At 48.5% G+C, this 27723-nt stretch overlaps 2 protein-coding genes across 7 annotated transcripts in view; one reads left to right on the plus strand and one right to left on the minus strand.

The window, feature by feature from the left end:
- Window positions 1-27723, plus strand: part of LOC119458432 (sorting nexin-6) — a 160894-nt gene that overhangs the window by 36779 nt on the left and 96392 nt on the right. For 4 of the 5 annotated variants that reach the window (XM_037720268.2, XM_037720269.2, XM_049671204.1 and 1 more), the window contains exon 13: window positions 885-1100. The exons of the other annotated variant lie outside the window; for it this stretch is intronic. In XM_037720268.2, the coding sequence (XP_037576196.1) occupies window positions 885-947 (63 nt within the window). In that variant the 3' untranslated portion in view covers window positions 948-1100. Of the gene's footprint in view, window positions 1-884; window positions 1101-27723 lie in introns of those variants that run through there. 5 annotated transcript variants of the gene reach the window in all.
- LOC119458434 (ADP-ribosylation factor-like protein 2) overlaps window positions 11534-27723 on the minus strand; it is a 139045-nt gene continuing 122855 nt past the window's right edge. Inside the window, exons 1-5 of one of the 2 annotated variants that reach the window (XM_037720271.2) lie at window positions 27109-27648; window positions 22878-22988; window positions 21623-21785; window positions 12706-12786; window positions 11535-12257 (exon numbers count right to left, since the gene is read on the minus strand). In XM_037720271.2, the coding sequence (XP_037576199.1) occupies window positions 12120-12257; window positions 12706-12786; window positions 21623-21785; window positions 22878-22988; window positions 27109-27173 (558 nt within the window). In that variant the 5' untranslated portion in view covers window positions 27174-27648 and the 3' untranslated portion in view covers window positions 11535-12119. Of the gene's footprint in view, window positions 12258-12705; window positions 12787-21622; window positions 21786-22877; window positions 22989-27108; window positions 27649-27723 lie in introns of those variants that run through there. The other variant, XM_049671207.1, reaches the window with a different exon arrangement.

Below are 27723 nucleotides of genomic sequence, written 5' to 3' on the forward strand. Positions count from 1 at the left end.
ATACCTGCAGGCATAACCACGATCGTTACCGCGCACGCAGCTATGTGCGAACACACAACATACGCACATTTGTACCACAGGCACTTCTGAAGTGCTGCCTGTCCAATAAGTTTGGTGGCATGGAGGGTGACACCATTCCCACCAACACTGACAAGTGAATTGTGCATGCGCTCATCTCTTCACTGTATTTTGCAACAGCAGTTTGCAGTGACAATGTATACAGACCTGAGGGCATTTGCTTTTATGCGTAGTTTCCTCTTCCTTTTGTGGCATCACTTCACATTCTAATCGTAACATTATGTGTGTGTGTGTGTGTGTGTGTGTGTGTGTGTGTGTGTGTGTGTGTGTGTGTGTGTGTGTGTGTGTGTGTGTGTGTGTGTGTGTGTGTGTGTGTGTTATTTCTGAGGCCGAAAGTCCCCCCTTGCATTACATTTGTGGTTGCATTATTTGCGTGTAAATAGGTAAATGTGTGGATCTTTATCTTTATGAAGATTTCAAGTGCAGTTTCATTTATCGTGCTATATCTCGCTTTGTGAAAGGGAGGTTCGATTATCTTATTGTTGCTAAAAGGCACGCTACGAAAGCTGGTACGTTCCTCTTTGGAATTTGATGCTATTAAAAAGACAGCCGAACTCCATTATACTGAAGGTGCGCGTTCAACACAAATAATACCTTGGTTATATTCGATATTCATTATGAACATAAATTCACTACGCGCTGATATTGGTGAAAGACATTTACATTTACTTCATTATGAACTTATATTTGCTGCATGCCGATATTGGTGAAAAGATCATCAGATTTACTTCGTTGTGTCGAATAATTTGTCGCATCTGTCTTTGTTACATCGAGGCTTGACCAAAATGTCAACTTTTTCCATGCAGGCGCAGGTTCAACTGCTCAAGAGCAGCATAGCAATGCTGAAGAACGAGCCGGTCAAAGTGTGAAAACCTGGGGGCCAACTGCCACTGCCAACCGCAACAACCGGCCCAAGAGTATTTTCCTGTACTATATTTATTTTTCTGTTTCTTTTTTGCAACAAGCAGAGACAAGGGGGTCTTTTTTGGGTATGTGAAATAAAAGAGCATTCTATTCAGGTTTCCAGCTGTTGGCTGCCTTGACTCTTTATGCCACTGCAAAGAGATGCTCTGGTGCATTTGTGCCACTTTGGATAAGCGTAGCAGCAGTACTGAATGAGTCTTGATGGCACCGGCAGGCCAGACGTACGGGCTCTCTGAATGTGGTTAACAAGGACAGCTCTGAAGGGACGCTACGGGGGAGAGGTGTTGCGACCAACCTCCCATTATTTTGCGCTGCCCCCATCCTTTTACTCGTACAACTATAGAGCATTCTATGGGCAAGGACGAATGTAGCCTCGAACCAGCGTGCCATGCCTCTCGCCTTGCACTGGTATGTGCAGATTGCCATTTCTCCCAGCAGCAGCTTGGAACGGTAGTGGTGGTGTTGCGAATTAGTGCGATTCTAACTTGTTCCGATTCCTGCGTTGTCTGATGACTCAAGGTCAACAGGTCACCACTGTGCTGTATTCGGCTCCAAAAGTAACCTTCAAAGGCAAATGTGAAGTGCATCTTCAGCCACGGTGACTCCGTGGACTCTGTCACTGTGGTTGCATACAAGCGTCGTCTTTGGATTGCCAGCATAAACAGAAAGGACTTGACGCCACCAGCTTCGTCGCGTGTATGTTCAGAAGATTTTGTTTCCAGTGAGTGCACGGCAATGAACTCTGCACTCACGATCACACTGAGATATAAACGAAAGGTGCGTATTGGAGTGCCAATGGACAGTCAACTATTTTTGTGCACGCACATTAAAGTTATTCTGTTCAAATGTGTTCTAAGATTATCGTGCTTGGCAACCAACGTTCTGGTGGAAGTTGACCGGTGACATACTGTTACGGAAGGATAAAAAAAGATAAAAGGTCACGAGATGCTGGCTGCTGCATGTTGTTGCTGGTCAGCCATCTTAACCACATTAACTCTGCTTGTATATATATTGTAAGTACATTGCCTATTCCTAACATCCCCGTAACATATTGGTGGAGGTGCGGCGTATAGACAGAATGTATTTACAATATATATATATACACGCAAGCAGAGTAGTAACATCCCCGTAACAATATGAAAACAGTATGTACCGTACCAACAAAGAAATGGCGTTTTTACAGCGAAGCTGTATATGGCTAGTTTCCAGCCGATCGATGTCCACAGACCAAAAATGTTTGCCGATCCCGAAGATGGTGCAATCCCGGGCCGACCCACAGCGGAGGTGAAGCAGACTTCAAGCACTCCAACTTGCAAAAATAAGTAATATCTTGGGTTCAAATACAATATTAAGCTGATACGAAACTCTTCTGATACGTCTAATGTTACATTCGGTGTACCTCAGGGTAGCGTACTGGGTCCACTTTTATTTCTGATTTTTATAAACGACCTTCCGGTATTTCATCGACAATTCGATTGTATGCGGATGACTGCGAATCATGACCACATCACTCTTCAACAAGACCTTGATCGAACCTCTCATTGGTGTTCCTCATGGCAAATGACTTTAAATACAGGAAAATGCAAGTTGATTACCTTTAGTCGTAAACGTGTGAATTCATTTAACTACACACTTAACCGTTCTCTTTCCAGCACATCCTCGTATAAGTATCTAGGAGTCCATCTTGCACCAACTATTTCATGGTCAACTCGTATCGCCACAATTATAGCAAAAGCATCGCGTACACTTGGCTATCTGAAGCATAATCTTTACGGTGCTCCTCAAAATACTCGCAAGCTAGCATGTCAAACATTTGTCCGCCCTCAACTTGAATATGCTGTGCCCATTTGGTCACCTTACCATGCTTGTCTAATCAATGACCTTGAAGCGATTCAGAACCGAGCAGCTCGTTTCGTCAGATTATGGCATACATTCAGCGGAACAAGCATCAAGATGGCACTAACACTCCCACTTTTAGAAGAATGTCGAACTATTTTGCTACTCTATTTATTGCACAAAATAGTTCAGTGAGCATTCATTTTCCTTAACCTTAAACTCGTCCATTCCGTTCACCAAGACGTCTGCATAAAAAATCTTCCATAGCCTGAAGAGCGCTTGAAGCTGCCGTCTCGACAGCGTGCTGGCCACATGTGCAGAGGCTCGTAAACGCGCCAGCAAAATAGCTCAAAAACGTGCACTCAGCGTCGAGGACAACTCGGCCCGAAAGAAGCGTCGCGGGGAACAGGAGCGTCTTCGCTCCGCAGCTAAACGTGGTGCAGACCACGAATGTATGCTTGCTCGAACACGAGAGGCAAGGCAACGACGCGTGGCGGCCATGAAGGACAACGAGCGTCGTGAGCACTATGACCAGAAGCAACAAGCGAAACAATGCGTGGCGGCCGTAGGTGACGAGCAGCGTGTTGAGCAGCATGGCCAGAAGCGACGTGCAGAACAATAATTATCGTCAATCAAAGCAAACAGTATAGAAAGCTTAGCCTACATCGATTCCCACAGTGCGTGGGATCCGCATATTTTTTTTTTATTAGTGCCACGAGCACTGAGTGACACCCTTGTTTATTGTGCAGCAACTTACGGTTAGGGACCGACTTCCGGTTTGTCACAGAGGTGGGACGAAATTAAAAATAAATAATAAAAAAATCAAAACAGGTAGATATCGATGGTTCTACTTATGGTTGATGATACATCAGAGCACGGATTTAGTACAGTAAAGAGCTAATTTGGTGTCAAGAATAATTAGAAACAAAAGGGGAATGTCTAACTGCCGTACACCCAAAGCACACAATCGTACACTTTAGATACCCACCACATCAGTACAGGCTACCGTCAAACTCCAAGACCAGAAGTGACGTCACACTTAAACCAGGGGTACCGGCTCATTACTAATTAAAACAAAAAAATGTCACAGTTTCGCCCTAAGGGCGAAGCAATGCATGCGATAGCAACACAGCAATGTCATACGAAGTAAGGTGAGCGGCTTTGGTAGCAATATGAATTGTAGTAAACATGAGCTGATTAAGTAAGCAGGTGTGCTGCGGCGTAAGTAGACCGACATGAAGAGAGACGTCTCTTTGGCAAAACTAACGTGTTTAATTCATCCGCCCTGCCACAGGCTATTGAATATTGGAATGATCTTCCTGACACATTAGCTAATATTGTTAATCACGTGAATTTTAGACAAGTGCACATTTTAAATACTGATTTCAAATTGATTATGGAAATATGTCATGTGAACATCTTTTAAATTGAATTGCCTGTATATTTAAAAATTTCTTACTCCAGCCTGAATTGTATAAACTGGAAATGACCTTTATCACTAACTATTGTTTAAGTGCCGTTTTGGTGAATTTATGTACGTGGAATCTCGATGATACGAATCTCACGGGGTCACGAAAAAAATTCGTATTAGCCGAAATTCGTATCATCGAAACACAATTAAAACTAGCTAAATTAAAGAGTCGAGAGGTGAACTCACTCAGGCACACGTACGTAAAAAGCATTTACAGTATATACCACTTATAATGTAACCGTTTATAGTGCAGAACTGGCTACAACGCGGCCTTTTCCGACTCCCGTTTACCCTCCCATAGAACTCCATGTATACGCATGCCGCTTACAGTGGAGCCGCCTGAGACGAAATTGCGGCTTCCGCAGGAAAATCTCGCCGACAAGGGCGGTAGCGAGCATGAGGTGTGCCCACCGATGGGAGAGGAGATCAACGAGGGCGATGCGTAGGAGGAACATGAGATGTGGAGCACGAGTCCAAGGGCGATAAAGTCGTCACCGCGCGCTGTATGTGCGAGCGAAAGCGCGCGGGGGACGTGCGCCTTCACGGACATCGAACGCACAGCGGACAGCAAACGCGACTTCCGTTGCGCGAAAGGCAGTGGGGGTATGGAAGGCAGTGAGGGAGGGGGGGCTACGCTGTGCTGCGGCGCCAAATGCTTGCAACCGAGGGTAAGGGTAACTGGCGACGCAATCTCCCCACGCGAAAGGAGCAAAGCGGGAAGGTAGTGCTGGAGGGAGGGAGTGGGGGGGGCTCCTACTCTGCCAACAAATGCGTTCTTGTACTTAGCGCCTGTGCCGGCTGTCGGTGTTGTCGCGCGCACCGTATCTTAAACGCGATCTCCACACGGCTTTGACCTTTGTATGCGGTGTGCTTACGCCGCTCAGTTTCCGTTGAAGCGATAGACCGCACGAACCTTCGGTTGCTGCGGCGGCCGCGCGTGGGGAAGCACGGCCGCCGCAGCGAGCGAAGAGACAAGAAGAAAAGCAACAAAAGCGCCACCGCTTCAAACTCCTCGGGCCCAGTCGCGGCTTCCGCGCTGTCCGGCGCCGCGTCCGCGCCTCCGCACCAAAAGGGAAAATGCGCGTGACTGCGCGCTGTTCTTTTTCGCGGCCGTCGGTGGGGCGGCGTTTATTCGTATCAACCGACGCGGGTCGAAAATCGATTCGTAACAACCGTTCTCTAGCACATTGCAAAGTAATGGGGCTCGGCCGGGACCGCAGAAAAATTCGTATCATCCGAAAATTCGTATGAGCCGTGATCGTATCATCGAGATGCCACTTTATATAACAAGATTCTTATTCCTTTTCATTGTTTAACCTTTTCTAACCCCCCTAATGCAATACTCCACTTCGGAGCCTGTGAGGACCTTGAATAAATAAATAAGCTTATAAGAGCAGATACATTTTGTCCCGCGTCGGCCATGTCTACATTCACACCATACACGTGTACGCCATCCAGCGTATTCAAACTAGTGCCTTCTGGCTCCTGACGTCATTCTCTATGTAGCACCCTTTCCTCAGTTGTGCTCTATGAAACGGGCAGGCCGCGTGTTGTACGGTCTGAAGAACGCCGGCGTGAACAGAAAAGGGAATGGGCGCAGTAAACTTTGTTTTACCACCTGTTATCTCATTGTACGAGATATGGAGAGGAGCGCGTGGAGTGGCCTTCTCTACTTCCAGGTGCTGTACTGCCTCAACACACGTGGTAGATCGAACAGCAGTGTTCACCAAGATCCGCAACAGAAGCTTTTATGTCGCACATGTCCACATCACTGTCCAAAGCAATGCCTCTTTCTTACTTCAATTTTTTATTTGTTTCTTCTATCACCTTTTATTCCCTTTGCCCAGCACAGGGTAGCCAGCCAGTACTTACGCTGGCTAACCAGCTTGTCTTTCCCTTTCTTTCTCTCTCTCCATGAGGCTTTGCGTCTGCAATGGGCACAGCATCTTCCGTAGCTATGCGCATAGTGCTTGCTCAGTGTTCATCTTGCAGAACTGCTGCATCAAGAACTGATGGTTATGCCCTTGATGCCATGGATGGGCTGGGTTCCTCTACATGCTTATAATCATAACAGCCGCATGTGAGCTCAGCCCGTCAACAGTACTTCCCATTTTCTACAATTGTGGGGCAGCAGAAGCAGCAACTATCTTATTCAGGCGGAGAAAGTAACACTGACTGGCAACTGGGGTCCTTAAAAAAAAACCTTTTTTTGGCTAGAATTCGTGATAGTAGTGTGGCAGTATATATGAGTAGTGTGTAGGAAGAAATATTGGAAGATGGGGCTATGTCGGCGGCAGCTGCTGTGAATCGCGCTTACACGTCACCCACGCGCTGGCTCTCGCGATCTCCAGATAGCGAGGCAGTGGTGCCACACTTCGCTCCGCTTGCAACGTGCCACACAAGACAGCTTAATTGCCTGCACCAGCCAATATATCGCGAAATGAAAACAGGTATAGAGCTGCGCTCAAATTTCGCACTAGGCAGCATCGCAATCGTCAGTGAATTTGTGGAACAGCTGGTGCGTTTGTCTTGTTTCGCGCAGCACGCAAAATGTGCACGCGGAGACCTGACTAGCGGTACAAGTCGGTGCTACACGAACACTGAGGCAGACGCAAGCGGATCACAGAGCATGATCGTGCGCTGGAACACGGTAGAAAATGAGACATAGTTTCGTTGCACGCGCTACTGCACGATGTGGAAATAAGCAGATGAAACGGAAGTACAGATCTCTTGCTACGGTAGGAAGTAAAACAAAAACACGCAGACATTCGGTTTGCATGTTACAGCGAAGCTTTCTTTGCCTCTTATCCCGGCTTTCTAGGCGCTGCTGCTTTGTTAACTGGCTCGCGCGTGCCGCTAGGTTTCTTGCATCATCACCAGATGAAGCTCGCCTCTGCGCATTTACGCATCCCGGCCTTGGCGGCAGCGTTTCACAGCTTGTGCGTATGGCGCGTGCTAACCTTGCTTTCCTATGCGACAAAAAAAAAGGTAGTTTGCACTGAAGTCCCTAGATTTCCTGCTCTTTTTTAAGTAGCGACATGTACTCCGTCGGCCGCCATTATCTTCCTAGATAGCATGCGACCGTCAACGGCCGCTGCTATTTACGCTGCTCGCAGCAGCATGCACACGTAGGGGAAGTGGTGCAAAAGCTATGCACAGTATATGGGCGGCGCGCAACAGACGACACACCGGGATTAGCCGGGATGACGTCACTGCGCGCCTGCGGCAGTCACGGACACCACCAGAGGCGCCTGCAGCAGTCACGGACACCACGAGCGTTCGGCGCTCATGTGGGGAAACGGAGAAGCGCGGATGACGTCAGCAGCACCTCTGCGCGTTGCCTCGTTGGTGCTGCTACAATTTTTCTCTCTCATTTTCTCTTTCTCTCTCCCGAGCATAGCGCGAGACGCGCGCACTCTCTCTCGCTCTCATTTTCTCTTTCTCTCTCCCAGCATAGCGCGCGACGCTCCGCGAGGTGGTTGCTAGGCAACGCAGTGGCAGGTGGCATTCTTACACCGTGGGCGCCACACATTACCGCGGGCTTAAACCGCTCCGCTGTTAAAATGCAGGTGCTGGGATGTGGAAGTCGTGCACGTGCTGGGCTAGCCGTGATGTAAACAAAACTTATAATCTTCCATAGCCTGAAGAGCGCTTGAAGCTGCCGTCTCGACAGCGTGCAGGCCACATGTGCAGAGGCTCGTAAACGCGCCAGCAAAATGGCTCAAAAACGTGCACTCAGCGTCGAGGACAACTCGGCCCGAAAGAAGCGTCGCGGGGAACAGGAGCGTCTTCGCTCCGCAGCTAAACGTGGTGCAGACCACGATCGAATGTATGCTTGCTCGAACACGAGAGGCAAGGCAACGACGCGTGGCGGCCATGAAGGACAACGAGCGTCGTGAGCACTATGACCAGAAGCAACAAGCGGAACAAAGCGTGGCGGCCGTAGGTGACGAGCAGCGTGTTGAGCAGCATGGCCAGAAGCGACATGCAGAACAATAATTATCGTCAATCAAAGCAAACAGTATAGAAAGCTTAGCCTACATCGATTCCCACAGTGCGTGGGATCCGCATATTTTTTTTTATTAGTGCCACGAGCACTGAGTGACACCCTTGTTTATTGTGCAGCAACTTACGGTTAGGGACCGACTTCCGGTTTGTCACAGAGGTGGGACGAAATTAAAAATAAATAATAAAAAAATCAAAACAGGTAGATGTCGATGGTTCTACTTATGGTTGATGATACGACATCAGAGCACGGATTTAGTACAGTAAAGAGCTAATTTGGTGTCAAGAATAATTAGAAACAAAAGGGGAATGTCTAACTGCCGTACACCCAAAGCACACAATCGTACACTTTAGATACCCACCACATCAGTACAGGCTACCGTCAAACTCCAAGACCAGAAGTGACGTCACACTTAAACCAGGGGTGCCGGCTCATTACTAATTAAAACAAAAACAAGCTAATTACAGCCACACACATCGGAGGCGTCACGTCACTCTCTCCGCTCTCGCTTCTTCTCTCCTGGCGTGCACCTGCTCCGTCGCTCGCGCGCGCGCGCCAGCTGCGCGCAGGCGCTTGCTATAGATAGTTTTCATGTGACGTCACCGAGGCAGCTCCCACCGTTCTAGTACCTAAAGATGGCGGATACGATGACGTCAGTGCACCGTCTTATCACGCGCACTCTATTTTACTTTTTGACGGTGACTGTTTTTCACAGGTTTATCGCTGTTATCGCTCTTATCGCTTTGACGTTGACTGTTTTTCACAGGTTTATCACTGTTATCGCTTTGAAGTTCGACGCAAGACGTACCTCTCGTGCTGTAATGCTGTCATGTTTCTTGATTACGCCGCTTCTCGACCTACTGGTACCTAAAGATGGCGTCCGCGATGACGTATGTGCTAACTATCTATATGCTCGCACGTCAGCGGCGGAGGTGCGCTTCATGTGCCGTCCGCTAGGCGGCTACGCGTCACGCCCTCCTTTGCCCGCTCCTCTGCGTGGCGGTTTCCCGCCCTACACCAGGCTACACCAACGCGAGGTGCGAGTGCCACTAGCAGACACCTAATAAAGTCAAGGATTAGGGTCGTTTCACATTTTAACAGCGGAGCTGTTTAAGCGGGTCGTAATGTTCCGTATAAAGTCCAAGGGCGATAACACCGTCGTCGCATGCTGTAGGTGGGAGTGAAAGCGCGCGCAAGGGAGGAATGCAGGGAGGAAACCCGCCGTCTTCCGTCGCAAGACCCCCGGGGGGGGGGGCATTGTACTCTAGGAGCAAGTGCGCATTGCGCGCGCTTTATCTTGAAAGCGATCTGCGTCGGGGGCTGAGTCTAGGTGCAACGGCGGCTCATACCTTTGTGAACCGCTCTGTTTGCATAGAGCGATACACAGCACGAAAGTCACTTCGCTCGTCGCGCTTCCTCACGCAAGTGTCCGCGGTCATCGAGTGTGATGTTTGCATGTTTGCCTGTGTGCTCTGACACCATGCTTGTTAATTTAGATAGGAAGCTAATGTTTGCAATTTATACGGCCAATAAAACTACTATCTTCGTATAGCTGTCTACGCATTTGCTATTGCAATCGATGGTTCGCCTCTTAGGCAAAACTGAGTTTTTTCGTTCTATCACTCTTTGCATGGTCCTTAACTTATCCATGAGTTTCTTTCTTAACCTCCAAGCTTCTGCCCCATATGCTTGCATCAGTAAAATGCAACGATTGTACACTTCTCTTTTCAACGACAGTCAGGATTTGGGAAGGCCTGCCGTATGTACTTCAACCAATTTTTATTCTTCTGTAAATTTTCTTTTCATGATCAGGGTCTCCTGTGAGTAATTTACCTAGATAAACATATTCTTGTACAGACTCTAGTGGCTGACTGGCAATCCTGAATTCTTGTTCCCTTGCCAGGCTAATGAACATTATCTTTGTCTTCTGCATATTCATCTTCAACCCAATTCTTACACTTTCTCGATTAAGGTCCTCAATCATTTGCTGTAATTCGTCTCCATTGTTGCTGAATAGGACAATGTTATCTGCAAACTGAAGGTTGCTGAGATATTCGCCGTTGATCCTCACTCCTAAGCCTTCCCAGTCTAAGAGCTTAAATACTTCTAAGCATGCACTGAATAGCATTGGAGAGATTGTGTCTCCTTGCCTGACCCCTTTCTTGATAGGTAACTTTCTACTTTTCTTGTGGAGAACCAAGGTAGCTATGGAATCCTTGTAGATATTTGCTAAGATATTCACGTATGCCTCCTTGATTACGCAATGCCTCTATGGCTGCTGGTACATCTCAACTGAATCAAATGCCTTTGCATAATCTATGAAAGCTGTATAGAGGTTGATTGTACTCTGCAGATTTCTCAATTACCTGATTGATGACATGGATGTGATCCATTGTAGATATCTCCTCCATCTTTAATTAAATCGACTGTTATTCCATCTTTTCCCCACGTCATGCTTTGCAAGGCCGTTTTAGCTTTGTCGGTAGATATAGCTTGTGATATAACCATTCATTTTTTTAAAAATCTATGAGAAGTTTGTTGTAGGCAGATGTAGCTTTGCAAGGCATGCCGGCAATTGCTCTGCCCAAGCGTCTCCTTTCAGAAAAGTTTCACTGTGCAGAAGTGCAGCACTAGACAGGTGACAAGACGACATGCACAGTGAAGCGGAACAGGACACAAGCCCACAGCCTGTGAAACAACCACTGTTACATTTGGTATCAGTCTCACTGTTCTTTTTTCTTTTTTCCCATTTATAAACAAACGTTGGTTGTCAGTTGGCACTTTCTTTCCCTTTTGGCCGTTGTTCTAGGTTGTTAACTGTTCTGGTAAAATCTTAACAGAGGATGGTAGATAGGCTCTGGGGCCAGGAGCGGCCCTTCTTCCATGAGAAAAGACTTAAGGAGATGGGAAGTGATGAGACGGGAATAATTAATTAATTAATTAAATTAATTATGGGGTTTTACGTGCCAGAACCACGACCTGATTATAAGGCACGCCGTAGTGAGGAACTCCGGAAATTTGGACCATCTGGGGTTCTTTAACATGCACCTAAATCTAACTACACGGGTGTTTTTGCATTTCGCCCCCATCGAAATGCGGCCGCCGTGGCCGGGATTTGATCCCGCGACCTCGTGCTCAGCAGCCCAACACCATACGATGAGACGGGAAGTGCAAAGGCATGGTCAAGTTGATGGCAAAGGTGTGGACTGCACACCTTGTAAAAGGAAACACACTAGATTACCTCCAAAGTTTAATGAGCATCAAACGTGAAAATAAAACACCCACAACAATACACAGTGCATTTCAGCTTGGCATACCTTTCATGTTGCACATTTCTGGAGGTGCGGAAGACAGGTCACTTTCAGAAAAACTACACGAAGTTGCCTTCATGAAGCGGCACCTTTGGTGCAGGTCTTGTGATCAGTGACACAAAGTAATGCACAAGTAATCTACAAATAATCAACAATACCTCCACAGCCTCTATGGAACATGCACTTACATTAACACTACCTCTTCATTCTTCTTCAGTGTCTTCGTGTTTTTGTTATCTGTGAGATGACAATGTCAGTGTTTCACATCTGCCAAAAGACAACACTGACTATCAGCTATTGAGCTGATTTCACAAACCAAGCAGATGGGAAAGCACTTGCAGAGCACAGCAAACGCAGCATTACGACCCATCTGCTGAGCAAAGAGGCATGCTTCTGGTGACAAGCCACTGTGGTCCACTGACTGATGAGGAACACCGGCCAACTAGAGAGCTAAAGTTGGCGGTTTCTGTCTCGCAAACATGCGTGCCCCGGCTCAGTCCATGTAGTAGAGGCGCCGGGAAAGGTCGTCAAGCATCCAGTCTATGCCGTCCAGCAGTCCCTCCATGCCCGTGAATGCGCTGCAGCCAAGCATCTTCCAGTGAAGGCTGCCGATGGCAGAGAGCTCCAACATCTGCGATTTTGTGGATATGCCTAAATTGAACAGCCGTGCCTAAATAAAAGTCCAAGCAGAACTCATCTGTAATGAGTATCAAACTATGCTAATATATGACACGTGTCATGTATGAGGTGTGTACTGTCGCTGGGCTCCATTGTTATCATAATTGCCACCGTAAAACCCCATATACTAACCTCCATTCCAACGGTGGATAAACGATCGCAGCATCGCACTTTCCTCAAGCAGTCTTATTGCAATACTCTACATTCAGAGAAGTCACAGCTTGTGCTTGAAATGAAACTTACATTTAAATGTGCAAAAGTATTTTTGCAATGAGGACTGTTGCCATCAGTGATGCTACAGGTTAATTTGATGGCATTTGTCTCGAGTGTCTCTGTAACCAGACACAAAGAGTTAAGACCAAGCGAGAGCACTACATCCAAGCAAGCAGGGGATCACATACCTCGGCAATCTGGTCGGGAGGCATGGCCCCCGGCAGGTCTTGCTTGTTGGCCAGCACCAGCAGGCTGCTTCCAAGCAGCTTCTGCACGTCCCAAATGAGAACACGTTCCTCAAGTGTCTGCCTCCAGCAACCGACTGATTTTGCCACAACATTATTAACCCATTGTTTAACCAATGGGAATACTTGCTGTTGCCATATGCATCCTCACATGCAAAAGTAATGAAATCCTCCTTTAAAGGCACGCTAACTCAAGAGAAAAATTATTTGAGGTGTGTTAGTAAATTACCCTTCTGCACTACAAAAATACGAGCCGCTCTTATCGTGCGAAGATGTTTCGTCAGCCAGGAAAGACACGAAAAACAAGACGGGTAGCAACACTGCCTTGAAGTTACCGCAACTGCTCGTTGCGGCACCACAAATTTTCACAGCATGGGCCTAGTCAAATGTTTTCATGGTACAAGTGGACCATATTGTATTCTAAAAGAGCCTAAGGCTGAACCTGGAAAGTTTCAAGAACTTTAACTGAACCACAATAGCCGAAATTTGGAAAAGTACTTTGAAATCCATGATGTCACACATGACGCACATCTCCTGAAGTGGTGGCACGAAATTCGAAAAAAAAAAAAGAACTTTGGGTTCCCTTTCTGTTCTAATATTCAACTAATACAGTGGAATCTCGATGATACGAATCTCACGGTGTCAGGAAAAAAATTCGTATTAGCCGAAATTCGTATCATCGAAACAATTAAAACTAGCTAAATTAAAGAGTAGAGAGGTGAACTCACTCAGGCACACGTAAGTAAAATGCATTTACAGTATAGACCACTTATAACGTAACCGTTTATAGTGCAGAACTGGCAACAACGCGGCCTTTTCCGACTCCCGTTTACCCTCCCATAGAACTCCGCTGAAGTAAACAGTCGTAAAACTGTGTATGACGAAACTGATTCTTTATTGGGCCAACCTGTGCCCACAAAAGCAAGCTACACTCAAAGCACAACGATAGCGGCGAACACAGTCGGCGGTCGTCGAAAATCTCATCAGCGGCGAAACGCGTCGGCTTTTATACCTGAGTCATCGAAGGTTCCAGATTAATCCCTGATGCCCGCGGGTCTTCCAGAAAGTTCTAGACAATTCGCGTCGGTCATACAATCAGATAACATAAGCATCGGTGAAAACAGGCAACGGAAAGAAGCATCGATAACGTTCTAGAAACTTCTGATACAGGCGCGTCCTGCGCTGAGCGATAACATTTTACATTTGTTAGCCGGTGGAAGGCGGCCACTGGTGAAAGATAAACCATGTATACGTGTCAATGCCCTCCCCTTAAAAAGCATCGTCCCGATGGAACAAACTAACGCAAAAGCGAAAACAAAACCATGCGTAATAAACAAGAAACAATAACAAAGTAACAAAGTACCTAACGTCGTCTGGCCTTGTCGGCGGTGTTTTGCGTCGATGACAGTCTCGGCATGTCCTTACGTAATGGGCGACGTTGGCAGAGAGGCGAGGCCAGTAGTATTTTTCTTGTATCCTCACGAGCGTGCGGGAAAAACAGAGGTGTCCAGCCATTGGGTCGTCATGGAGAGCTTGCAGAACCTCTGGACGCAATGCTGAGGGTACCACGAGGAGGCAGTTGGCTCGGAGAGGCGAGAAGTTCTCCTTTAAGAGAATGTTGTTTTGCAAGAAAAACGACGCCAATCCGCGCCTGAACACCTTCGGCACAATGACGGTCTTGCCTTCCAGGTAGTCTACAAGGCTCCTTAGTTCCAGGTCGGCTCACTGTTGTACGGCGAATTCGTCGGCACTGATGGGTCCCAAGAAAGTGTCGTCATCCTGGTCGTCCTGTGGCGGCGGTTCGACGGGGGCGCGAGACAAGCAGTCGGCGTCAGAGTGCTTTCGCCCGGACTTGTAAACGACGGTGATGTCGAATGCTTGAAGTCTCAGACTCCATCGTGCGAGGCGACCTGAAGGATCCTTCAAGTTAGCTAGCCAACACAAGGCATGAGGTCGCTCACAACCTTAAAGGGCCTGGCAATCAAGAGGTAGGGGCGAAACTTTGATGTAGCCCAGATGATGGCCAGGCACTCCTTTTCTGTTGCGGAATAATTTGCTTCCGCCTTCGATAGCGACCGGCTAGCGTAACTTACAACCCTTTCTAGTCCGTCAGTCCTCTGCACAAGCACGGCGCCGAGTCCTACGCTGCTTGCTTCCGTATCGCCGTTTTCTTCGAAATGCACAAGTATTGGCAGCGATTGCAGGCGTTGCTTCAATTCTTCAAGTGCTTCGACTTGCGGCGTCTCCCACTTGAACTCGACGTCGGCTTTCGTGAGATACGTCAGTGGCTCAGCGATCCGTGAAAAATCCTTGACGAAGCGCCTGTAATAGGCGCACAGTCCAAGAAATCTACGCACTGCCTTCTTGTCAGCGTGCGGAGGAAAGTTGGAGACGGCCGCAGTTTTCTGAGGGTCGGGGCGCACTTCAGACTTGTTGATGACGTGGCCCAAAAACAAGAGCTCCTCATATGCGAAGCGGCACTTTTCTGGCTTTAACGTGAGTCCGGAGGTTTTGATTGCTTGAAGAACTGTTTCAAGGCACCGCAGGTGTTCTTTGAAACTTGAGGCAAACACAACGACGTCGTCCAAATAGACGAGGCAAGTGTACCACTTCAAGCCTGCCAGTACTGTATCCATGACGCGTTGGAAAGTCGCAGGTGCCGAGCAAAGACCAAACGGCATGGCCTTGAACTCGAACCATCCGTCTGGTGTTATAAAGGCAGTCTTCTCCCGGTCCCTCTCGTCGACTTCGATTTGCCAGTAGCCGGTTTTGAGGTCCATCGATGAAAAATACTTTGCGTTGTAGAGTCGATCCAAGGCGTCGTCAATCCATGGGAGGGGGTATACGTCCTTTTTCGTGATCTTGAGGCGACGATAATCGACGCAGAAACGTAGGGTTCCATCCTTCTTCTTCACTAACACCACGGGGGACGCCCACGGACTCTTGGACGGCTGGATGATGTCGCGTAGCATTTCGTCGACTTGTTGCCTTATGGCCTCACGTTCGCGTGCCGAAACTCGGTACGGGCTCTGACGGATTGGGCGGACATATTTGTCCGTTATAATGCGGTGCTTGGCGACAGGGGTTTGTCGAACTTTTGACGAGAAGCAGTCCTTGTATTGCAGGAGCAGAGCTTTTAGCTGTTCTTTCTTATGCCTGGGAAGGTTCTGGTTGACGTCGAAAGTTGGTTCAGATACTGTAGTCGTCGTTGCAGGTGCACTGGAATCCGTGAAGGCGAAAGCACTACTGGCTTGTACTATTTCGTCGATGTAGGCGACCGTGGTGCCTTTGTTAATGTGCTTGTATTTGGGGCTGAAGTTCGTGAGCATCACCCTTGCTTTCCCTGCACGTAGCTCAGCTATGCCTCTAGCGACGCAAATTTCACGGTCGAGCAGTAAGTGATGATCGCCCTCCATGACGCCCTCCATGTCTGCAAGCACTTCGGTACCGACGGAAATCATTACGCTGGAGCGAAGCGGAACGGTGACTTGTTCTTCAAGCACATTCAAGGCATGGTAACTTATGCTTGTATCCGGTGGTATCGCCTTGTGCGTTGAAAGAGTTATCGACTTGGACCTTAAGTCGATGACTGCACCGTGTTGAGAAAGTCCATGCCTAGGATGACATCCCTGAAGCAGTGTTGCAGGATTACGAAGCTCGCCGGGTAAGTGCGGTTGTTTGCCGTGACTCGCGCTGTGCAGATTCCAGTCGGCGTTATTAGATGGCCTCCCGCTGTCCGGATATCGAGTTCTTGCCAGGCTGTTTTCACATTCTTCAACTTGGCGGCGAACGGGCCACTGAAGACGAAATAGTCAGCTCCAGTGTCGACGAGAGCGGTGACGTTATGGCCATCGATGAGCACGTCTAGATCAGTAGACCGGCGTCTGGCGTTGCGGTTAAATCGTCGCGTCGGATCACGGCTGTGTCAGCTTGCTCTGCTACGTCGCGTCGGAAGGGCTTCTTTTTGCGGCGAAGTGCTGTCAAGGCTATTGCTAGGCGGCATGCTGATATCTCGTCGTGATGATTCGCGAATCGGCGGCGGCGGCGGCAGCGGCGGCGGAGGATCTTCGGCATTGCGTCGTACAGCAACCGCACCTCCATCGGTTGCTGCCTTTAGAGTTCCGGGTAAGGGCTTGGAGATCGGCCCCGGGTGGAACCGATGTACTGAGGGCGATGCGGCGAGATGTAGCGGCCCGGTGACGGCGAGCGTGAGGGTCGTCGTGGTTGCCACTGGGCTCCGGCGAGGTAGTCGGCGATGTCACGTGGTCGCTCGCCAAGCGGTGGACACGGCGCGTTGACGGCAAACCCTCGTAGGCCCATCTCGCGGTATGGGCATCGGCGGTAGACATGGCCGGCTTCCCCGCAGTGATAGCAGAGCGGGCGGTGGTCGGGGGCGCGCCAAATGTCTGTCTTCCTTGAGTAGCTGCGCTGGGCGACGGGCGGGCGTGCTGGCGGCGGCGGCGGCGGTGGACGACGGAACTGCGGCGTTATGGGGCCCTGGCGCGAGCGCGGAGGGGGGCCTCGATGACGGGCGGCGGCGGCGTAGGTCATCGCTTCCGGCTGGGGTTGCGGTGATTCGGGAAGTTCTAGCTGGGGTGCGGGAGGAAATCCAGTGATTGCTGGATTTCCTCCCGCACGATATCGGCGATGGAAGCAACTTGAGGCTGCGACGACGGTAGCAACTTCTGCAGCTCTTCACGTACTATCGCCCTGATGGTGCCTCGTAGGTCGTGGGAGAATCCTTGGACTTCGGCGTACTGTGGCGTCGAACGACGATTGTATTGCCGGTTGCGCATGTCCAGTGCTTTCTCGATCGTCGTAGCCTCCGAGAGAAAGTCTTGGACTGTCGTTGGTGGATTCGACACAAGTCCGGTGAATAGCTCCTGCTTAACTCCCCGCATGAGCATGCAAACTTTCTTGTCTTCTAGCATAGCAGGGTCGGCATGCCGGAATAATCGAGTCATTTCTTCAGTGTACATACCGATGCTCTCATTCGGAAGCTGTACACGGTTTTCCAGCAAGGCCGCAGCTCTTTCTTTACGGACGACGCTAATGAAGGTGTCCAGGAATGCGGCTCGGAAGAGGTCCCAGGTTGTTAGTGCACGCTCCCTATTCTCGAACCAGGTTCTGGCGCCGTCTTCAAGCGAGAAGTAAACATGGCGCAGCTTGTCGTCGCAGTCCCACTTGTTGAACGCAGCGACCCGGTCGTATGCCTCCAGCCAGCTTTCGGGGTCTTCACATGGCGAACTGCGGAAAGTCGGCGGCTCCCTGGGGTGTTGCATCACGATTGCAGATGTTGGCGCAGGGGCTGTCATGGTAGCTGCTGCCGAGGTCGTGACTTTTGTCCTCTTGGTCTTCTCGGGAAGAAGTCCGTACTCCGGGGGTTGGTTTTGTAGCCTGAGGCTAGCTCGATGCTCCGGGACAACGTTGGTACTCTCTTCGGGGTTCGGGCTTGGATCATGGCTTTTCGGGGGCGTCCGCTGCATGGACACAAAAGCATCTCCACCAAATGTCACGTAGCAGTGACTCTGAAGAAAACAGTCGTAAAACTGTGTATGACGAAACTGATTCTTTATTGGGCGAACCTGTGCCCACAAAAGCAAGCTACACTCAAAACACAACGATAGCGGCGAACACAGTCGGCGGTCGGCGAAAATCTCATCAGCGGCGAAACGCGTCGGCTTTTATACCTGAGTCATCGAAGGTTCCAGATTAATCCCTGATGCACGAGGGTCTTCCAGAAAGTTCTAGACAATTTGCGTCGGTCATACAATCAGATAACATAAGCGTCAATGAAAACAGGCAACGGAAAGAAGCATCGATAACGTTCTAGAAACTTCTGATACAGGCGCGTCCTGCGCTGAGCGATAACATTTTACATTTGTTAGCCGGTGGAAGTGGCCACTGGTGAAAGATAAACATGTATACGTGTCAATATGCATACCGCTTACTGTGCAGCCACGTGAGACGAAATTGCTGCTTCCGCGAGAAAATCTTGCCGACAAGGGCAGTAGCGAGCACGAGGCCCACCGATGGGAGAGGAGATCAACGAGGGCCATGCGGAGGAGGAGCATGAGACGTGAAGCACGAGTCCAAGGGCGATAAAGGCGTCACCACGCGCCGTATGTGCGAGTGAAAGCACGCGGGGGACGCGCGCCTTCACGGACAGCGAACGCACAGCGGAGAGCAAACGCGACTTCCGTTGCGCGAAAGGCCGTGGGGGCATGGGAGGGAGGGAGGGCGACGCTGTGCTGCGGCGCCAAATGCGTATCTTGCAACCTTGACGCTGCGCTGTGCTCCCTGTTGGGCAGCAGAAATAAGCGTCATTTTCTTCTTCAATAAAATCACTACTACTATCTTGCAACCGAGCGCAAGGGTAACTGGCGACGCAATCTCCCCACGCAAAAGGAACAAAGCGGGAAGGTAGCGCGGGAGAGAGGGAGAGGCCTGTGCCGGCCTCTCCAACACCGACAGCCTGTGCCGGCTGTCGGTGTTGTCGCGCGCACCGTATCTTGAAAGCGATCTCCACACGGCTCTGACCTTTGTATGCGCTGTGCTTACGCCGCTCAGTTTCCGTTGAAGCGATAGACCGCACGAACCTACGCTTGCTGCGGCAGCCGCGCGTGGGGAAGCACGGCCGCCGCAGCGAGCGAAGAGACAAGAAGAAAAACACAAAAGCAAGAAAAGCGCCACCGCTTCAAACTCCTTGCGCCCAGTCGCGGCTTCCGCACTGTCCGGCGCCGCGTCCGCGCCTCCGCACCAAAAGGGAAAATGCGCGTGACTGCGCGCTGTCCTCTTTCGCGGCCGTCGGTGGGGCGGCGTTTATTCGTATCAACCGACGCGGGTCGAAAATCAATTCGTAACAATCGCTCTCTAGCACGTTGCAAAGTAATGGGGCTCGGCCGGGACCTCAGAAAAATTCGTATCATCCGGGAATTCGTATTAGCCGTGATCGTATCATCGAGATTCCACTGTATCCTTATTACAAAATCAACGAAAATGTAGTTTTTCAAGAACACTTCATTAATCTAGACTGATTTAGTGAATCTTTTAGTGTCCCTTTAAGGTATTAAGTTCTATTTTTGCATCAGCTGGCAAAGATGGTGTTGCCGTTTCTAGTTAACGTTTTTTCTGCCGTATGAGTACACCTTAAACAAGAATGAGCATTAGCTGCTTGGTCAAGTGATGCCCGATAGTTTGAAAAATGCTGGGGGCTCTGTTACTTTTGCTCCTGACAATAGACAGTTTTAGTTCAGCATGTTTAGCAGAATACTGGTGTTAGCAGAATAGCGGGTTCAAAACGTGCATGCGCAGAACTGCTAACGACCCATAATGTTTATCCGGCATGCTGTATATTTTAAGGTTTAACGTTCTGGCTTTTGTGTGGTTTATGTTCATACTGCGGCAACATGGCGGCGGTCCTGACTGCTTGCTTCAAACTGAATTTGGTATTACTGATGTAGAATTCACACTGTTTGTGGCAGATGAGTGTGTAAAATGGCTTTTGCTTAGTCTCAGGCTGCTTCGACGAGAAATTATTATGGGTAAATCTGAAGAGTTTTCAAGATCGCTTCTAGTTTAGAATGTTTTGAGGCCTTACAAGAAAAACTTTTGGGATGCCAGCGCCACCTAGCGGCAAGATCGAGAGCTCGGCATGACGGCTCACGCCATGCCATCTCGAAGGTCATGAATGGCTGGCTCACCACGCGCTGGCTTGTACTGATTTCGCCGCCAATCAGCAGGCACGGAAAGTACAAATAAATGTCCTGAGGGTATTGTAAGAAATAAATAAACAATGCGCTCCCAGCTGTCATTGCACTGCTTCTTGCACTTTTCGCATGCACATGCAAAGCTTGGTGAATAGATAAAATCACTTAAGTGCACCATGTATGAGAAACTTAAAGCATAATTAAATAGCATTCCGGAGACGTAAACAACACTATCACATTATACTAAAACTCTATTTTCACGAAGCTTTCTGTGAAACAGTAACGCTATTTCCCTTGACCCTGCATAGCAAAGCTAATGTTGAACTAAAACTGTCTGACATCTTATTACCTTACTACAGGCTAGGCCAGGCAGAAGATTGCAATTTAAATGAGAAACATGTGTGTCACTTTCACACTTGAACGTGGTCAAAATCTTGTTTTTGACGAATTAATATTTTCTGCATCTCAATGAAAAAAAAAAGAGAGGGAAAGATAAGGAAAATGTTTAGGTGACATTACTGAAAGTATATTGACGGCTTTTGCCATTGGCCTGCAGAGCGTATGGAGCTAAAGCCGCTCGATATTTCTAAACTTGCATTCATAAATTTGTGAAGAATGGCCACAAACTACATAAGCCCACTGCAGTTACACTCTAAAGATGTGCAACATGCCTCAGGTGGCACGCTCCACAGACACGGCAGGAAAGCCTGATCTCAGCATGCCCTAGTGTCTAGACATATGCGAAATTTCACTTTTTCTGGCCTCTTACAGGCGCTTGGTAGATATAGTGCAGTGAGTACAACATCAGTAAAAATTCACGCAAGCAAACCAAAGTGCTGATTACATGCGAACAGATGCTTGCCACACAAAAGTAATCTCTGATCAGTGCAATGTTCACCCATAGTGGCATCATCGTACCATCACGGTCTAGTACAACCCAGAACTCTACAGCATGGTACATAAAGATCAGCATTCATGCTGTCAGTCACGAAATAGTCCAACTTGATGAAGAAACGCATCAACATCCCGTTTCGCCAAGCCCTCTACTCTTTACCGATATACAAAAGGAAAGGAGTGCTTGGAAACGTGCACTGTGAAGTCTGTCGCATCGCAAATATATTAGCATTGAAATGCCAGAGGGCGGGGCTCACCTCCTCGCAGGTGAGCGTCCGAAGTTCGCGGTGACAGTCCCCCAGGCGGCGCCGGTCGGCACTGTCCACCACCCAGATGATGGCATCGGTGCTCTCGAAGTAGTTGCGCCAGTACCCCCGCAGGGACTTCTGGCCACCCACGTCCCACATGTTTAGCCGGAACCTGCAGCCCCCACATGACACTCCAACGTGTTACCACTTTCTCACTCGAGAAAGATACTTCAACAGTGATCCACCCCAAGTCCAACGCGTGATCAACTATGGCATAGGTGTGAACAGGAGAAGCATCAGGCTGGCAACAACGAAGTGACTCGACTTCGTCAGGGCAACTTTCAGCAAGGTCCACACTTGTTGTGCTCGTTTATTTCTTTTCCTAATGGCACATTTCCCTCCTAATCCTTTGGGTGCTGGGAGTTCTTTAGGTGCTGGGCGTTCTTCCGAAGTGCAACAAATTCAATTTCTACCCCCTGCAGTAGTTCAGTGGCTATGGCACTGCACTGCTATGCTCAAGGTTGCAGGTTCAATCCCTGCTGCGGCAGCTGCATTCCGATGGGGACACAATGTAAAATCACTCCTGTACCCTTTTCACGTTTGAAAATTACCTCGTGCATGGCCGGGGCTGCGCAGCGGAGGCCAGACGAGCATACTCGCGCAAGGTAACTCGAGAGTTGCCTAGCACGATATCCAGTTACCTTAACTAGGATACTTTTTGATACAGCTTCTTCCATCTTTGCATTCCTGGAGCTAGTTTTTCCCACTGCCCAAGACCAGTCTCTTTTTACTTCCCGTTTTTTGGGGGCAACTAAGCCCGCCGGATTAACACCATCTGCTCCGGAATTCGTAGGAGTTTTTGTCACATGCCGGAGCTTTTCATCACCCTTTCAACCGCCTTCACCATCATTCTCAACCTACAATGTTCCACACCCGTTCAGAAAACTACACGTTCACACCTGTGCAGTTTTCCCAAAGAAAATAGAAAGCTGAAGTATAATTTTGCAACAAAAATATTAAAACATGATTTTTGTAAATCTTAATAGGAACATTTAATGAGTATTCAAACACAACTGTAACACATCATCAACTTCATAGTGAAGCAGCGCTTGACATGATGCGTTCTGCAGACCTACACTGGTAAAAAAATTATTGTCAATGACTTGGCGTCGAAACTGACCTGATCAGTCCTAAAATACTAACTTCCGTGTTTCTTTTACCAGTGAACTGCACTGTACATAACAATGCAAAAAGGAATGCTTACCCTCGGTGCTCAAGGGTTTTGATGTTGAAGCCAAGCGTGGGGGACACTTCGGACGTGTCCTCGCCGTTGAGCCTCTTCAGCAGCGTCGTCTTGCCAGCATTGTCCAGCCCTCTGGGACGGTCGCGTTAAGGCAAAGCCTCATTTTGCTAGCACCAGTTGCAAGCACACACAGTTCAAGAGCATTGCCGTGGTGTGTTTTCAAGAGGTCTCCGAACAGAGAGAACCACAGGACCAGGAGCAATGCAACGTGTTCGCAGTGCTGGTTCCACGGATCGTACGAACAAGAAAATGTTATGCAAGCTGCGAGATTTCTAGAAGCACAGAAACAGCTTTAGCAACAAATTTAAGCAAGCACGTCGTGAAATGTGCGATTAGAAAACCTGCTAAATAAAAAAAAATATTAGGATATCATGATCTGGTCATGAGTGTTAGGCCGCGCTTCTATCGAACATACAGAATGGGCGGTGTAGGGCTGCATGATTGTTTTGTACATATTGTCGCAGTGCCGCAACTTGCCCACGTGTTTTATGAATAGGGAGGCGGTCACTCCCCAGCGCGTCCGGGCAGCAACCGTTTGTTTTTGAAACGGCCCGCGTGGTGTCTGGTGACGAGCCGCGGAGCGCGCCGGGGGGGGGGGGGGGGGGGGGGGGGGCGCGGTGCGGAGAACGCATTCGAAGAACGCGGTCTTGCGCGCACTGGGTTGGCATTCCGCCGATGGTCATAATAGGTCAACGCGGACAAACCTCGAGTGGAACGGCTGTACGCGATGTTGTGGCGCCGGCCTCCGAGTCCCCTGCGAGCTAGAGACGGCACCGAGGTTTATGGCCTAGCTTTGTTGACCATGTGTTGTGCATACGGAGCGGGGGTCCACTTCCCTATGCGTCCGGGCGGCAACCACGTGTATCTTGTTTTGAGCGCTGAGAAAAGCCCGCATGGTGTCGAGTATTAGCTTGCAGTGCGCACCTAGAGGCGCAGTGCGCATGCGAGGATCGCGTTCGAAGAACGTCGTCTGGAAAACACCGGGTCCGAATGCCGCCAACGGTCATTATTTTTCCACGCGGAAAAACCTTGAGGGGGGGACTGCGGTACACAGTGTTGTGACACCAGTCCCCGTGCCCCCTGCTGGCTAGAAACGCCACCGAGGTTTGAGATGGCCTAGCAATAAATCGTGCGTGCCTGGCGTGTTTGCTGAGGCCGTCACTGACCACGTGGAAATAGCAGAAGGAAACGGAGTTGCGGAAAGAAGGAAAACAGGGTTGTTTTCCAATACATTTACTTTTAATTGTAAGCCCATCCCTTTGGGTTGTGGCTTAACAAACTTTCAGCTCTCATTGGCAACTGCTTCCGTGGGATGGGCCAACGGTCCTACCGCCCTTTTTCTTTGTCTCTTTCACCTATAACAATCGAGACAAGGTGCTTGTTCCTCAGTCTAGGCTGTAATCACTAAACCTGATTGATCAGTAAGACTCCGTACGATGCAACGCTAGTCTGGGCCGTAACCACTTAGTGGTAGAACAGTGAGACTCGGTTGGTCGTATGTAGTGACAGTTGTCCTAGACTCTAACTTAAGAAAAGTCGAAGAGTAAGGTGCTGTTTACTTGTGTGTTTTGCATCAGTGTTGTTTTGCTAACTCTGCATTTGACTGTAAATATTTTCGTTGCAATTTATCTTCAAGTTCTGTTACCTCCAACCTGCCTCCTGCTTCATCAACGCCGATAATCACCTTTCATCGACTTCAAGGACAAAGAACAAACTTAACTATGAGGTGCGCTGTAGTTGAGCACTCCAGATTATTAATTTTGACCACCTGGGGTTCTCAACCGTGTACCTAAATCTAAGTAAACAAACGCTTTTGCATTTTGCCCCCAGCTAAATGCGGCAGCCGTGGCTGACACCAAGAGCACAGTGGTGCAATGCTACCACCGTGGCAGCCTGCAATGATAGCCAACTGGACAACAGCGGTCAAGCCACAAAGTGTAGTAACCAAGCAAAAGGTAATCTTGCGTACATCTGCAAGTGACTATTGGCAAGTTGTGCTGACCAGTGCAGATCAATGACAGCCTGTAATTTCTCTCTCTCTCTCGCAAAGCAGCTTGTCGCAGTACTTTCAGCACCAACATCAATGCTCAATGTTGACAGAGTATAAGAGAACAACGTCAACTGAAAATTCCAGCAGTTTGTTTCCGATGCTCACAGCTGCGATTACAGATGGACTCATGTGGCCCCACCCTTCGAAGCCTGTAATGATGTGTAAAACTGTCTCACCATGTCCGGTTATGTGTGGAGCTCATAGATCACTATGAAAGAGCGGTATTCCAGAAGGGTGTCGTGTGTGTCGGTGAGGTTAAGGGTGCTGAATAATGAAGTACGTTTCGTTCATCTACAAGGAAATATTTTTGAATTTGAGACACTTGGCAAGCATGGAGCCAAGGCGAGCCAGTGAAAGCCAGTACACTTCTGCGACGTAAGGCTTCCTCTCGTGAATGACCCTGTTTGTGCCTATTCAAATGTTACGGTGTCATATATGTGCGGAGGAAAATGCCTTTCATGCACTCGTATCAAGTACTACCGAAGCACCAATCAAGCATCCAAGTTTCACACTCCTATGTACACAATCCCTCCTTAAGATAAATATGAGATGTGAAACAAGATAAAGTAGTAAAGGCATCAGCATTTTGCATGCACGCTACTACTACAGCATAGACCCTTTTATCTGTGCTGTGGCAACAGTGCGTTTGTGACAGCCAGTGTGTTCTTGACCCCAGAAAACTTCCAGTCCCTTGTATTTGGCACCAAGGTTTGCCAAGGAAAAATAAGTGTTCTGTCCCGTAGGTAGATCTTGATGTTTCAAAATATAATACAGGTGTAACACAACACACTTTTGATCGCGATTGGCACCTTTGCGCAAGTTGTGGGAGGCAGCCCAATTGCTGTCGAGAATTTCAATTTGGATCAGGCTCAATCATGATTGAAAGTGGCCATGTGACACCAGCATGATAACTGTTCCGCAGGCGCCGAGCTTGTATGTGTATGTGGTTTCCTTGTGTAGTTAGCAGTAAATTTCACTTATGAAACTATGTTTTACCTGCGTAGCAAACCAGTTCCAGCTGGAGTGTTGTACATATTTGCAGCTGATTGCAATTTCTATTGTCCTTGTTATCTGCTGAATTTAGGAGGCTGTTTCAGAGGGCGAAACCGGAATCTTTTGAGGCCTGTATGCGTAAACATAAGAAAGGGCTATAACTGTTGGAAATCACTGACATCCCAATATATGGCATCGAAAAATAATGCAAGGTTATTGAAAGTGCAGCAGCCTATGCAAAAAGATGTGAAAGTACTGGAATTTCTTTTGCTTTGAGGGCAATATATGCCTACAGTGCCTTAAAAACTAGTGAAACTTCTTTTGCTACGTTAGCAAAGATGTGTTCTGGTGCCATACTCTTTAGCACACACGATGACGAGCTACTGCAGAAAGACGGTCAAGAATTACTGCATGCGCCTGCTAGCTTCCAGAGTACTCAAATGTATGGCAATTGTAAAACACGAGCATTGTAAGTGCTAATTCTCGGTGCAGATTTCTACAATAAAACATGGAAATGTTTAACAGAAATAAATTTTTTTTGAATTAATTTGTTTTATGCCAAAAGTACGATCTGGGGCCGTATTCTGAAACGGTCGCCTAGGCGAAATTTCGCCTAGGTGAAATCAGCATGCGCGCTGATTGGCTGGTTGAGCAAATTGAATGACGTCGGGCTCAACCACCCAATCAGCTCATCCAATTTTGCTAAAACAGCCAATCGGCGCACGCCTGAAAGCGAAAAAAGAAATTTCGCCTAGGCGAACGTTTCAGAATACGGCCCCTGATTATGAGGTACGTAGTAATTTCGACTGCCTGGAGTTATTTAACGTGTACCTAAATCTAGGCACACGAGTGTTTTTGCGTTTCGGCCTGATCAAAATGCGGCCGCCTCGGCCAAGATCGACCTCGCATCCTCAAGCTCATTAGCGCAACACCACTTAACAGAAATAATAAGGATGGTCATCATAAACATGGTAACACCGAATGTATCCATATGGCTACACTTGCTGAGACTTCCGTCTAGCAAATAAACGCGATTGGTGCATAGCTGATGCAGGATTTCCCTGTGCAACGATTTTAGGTCGGTTAGGTGTCAGCCCAGTTGCACTCTGCATCACGATCGAGTGATGTCTCGTGAGGTATAAAGGATACAGTATGAGGACTCGAATTTCCTTCTCCTTGCGCTTCAACTTCTTGAGAATGGTGTGCAGTCCCATTGCCGAGGAGTCGCAGGTCGATATCAGTGGGTGCGATGCCGGTACCGTACGTTGGGTACCGACCTGTCAAACACAGTGAACGAGATGCTAGGTTGCCCACAACAGTTCTTCCACAACAGGATTACGGGATCACCAGTTCGCCAGGACTGTTCATCGCCGTTTCACAAGGAGCTACCGCCGAAAGCAACGCTCTGTGAGCAAGGGTAGCACCCGTGGTAGCACGTTACTAGACTAGTTGGTACAGTACGTAACTTCGCGGGCGTGCCGGTTGTACGGCTTTTCCGCTTTCTCGCGAGTCGAACGGCCACTACTTGTTGATCACACGATTACGAGAACAAGCGGCGAGCAAAATTTTCCACTCAAGTGGCGCGTTGAGCACCGTCACCATGGAACGATGGGCGTAAAAACGTGTAAATTTTCGTGGGCGCAAGTGAAGGCGCAAAGGCGAAACAAAAACGAAACACAAATTTTAACGTTGTTGGATTGGATTGGATTAAACCAAATGTTTGTGCTGTTGATGATGATCAAATGTTTCTATCAATTTGCCAGA

Source organism: Dermacentor silvarum, chromosome 7, assembly GCF_013339745.2.
Source record: "Dermacentor silvarum isolate Dsil-2018 chromosome 7, BIME_Dsil_1.4, whole genome shotgun sequence".
In the NCBI taxonomy this organism is placed as follows: Eukaryota; Metazoa; Arthropoda; class Arachnida; order Ixodida; family Ixodidae; genus Dermacentor; species Dermacentor silvarum.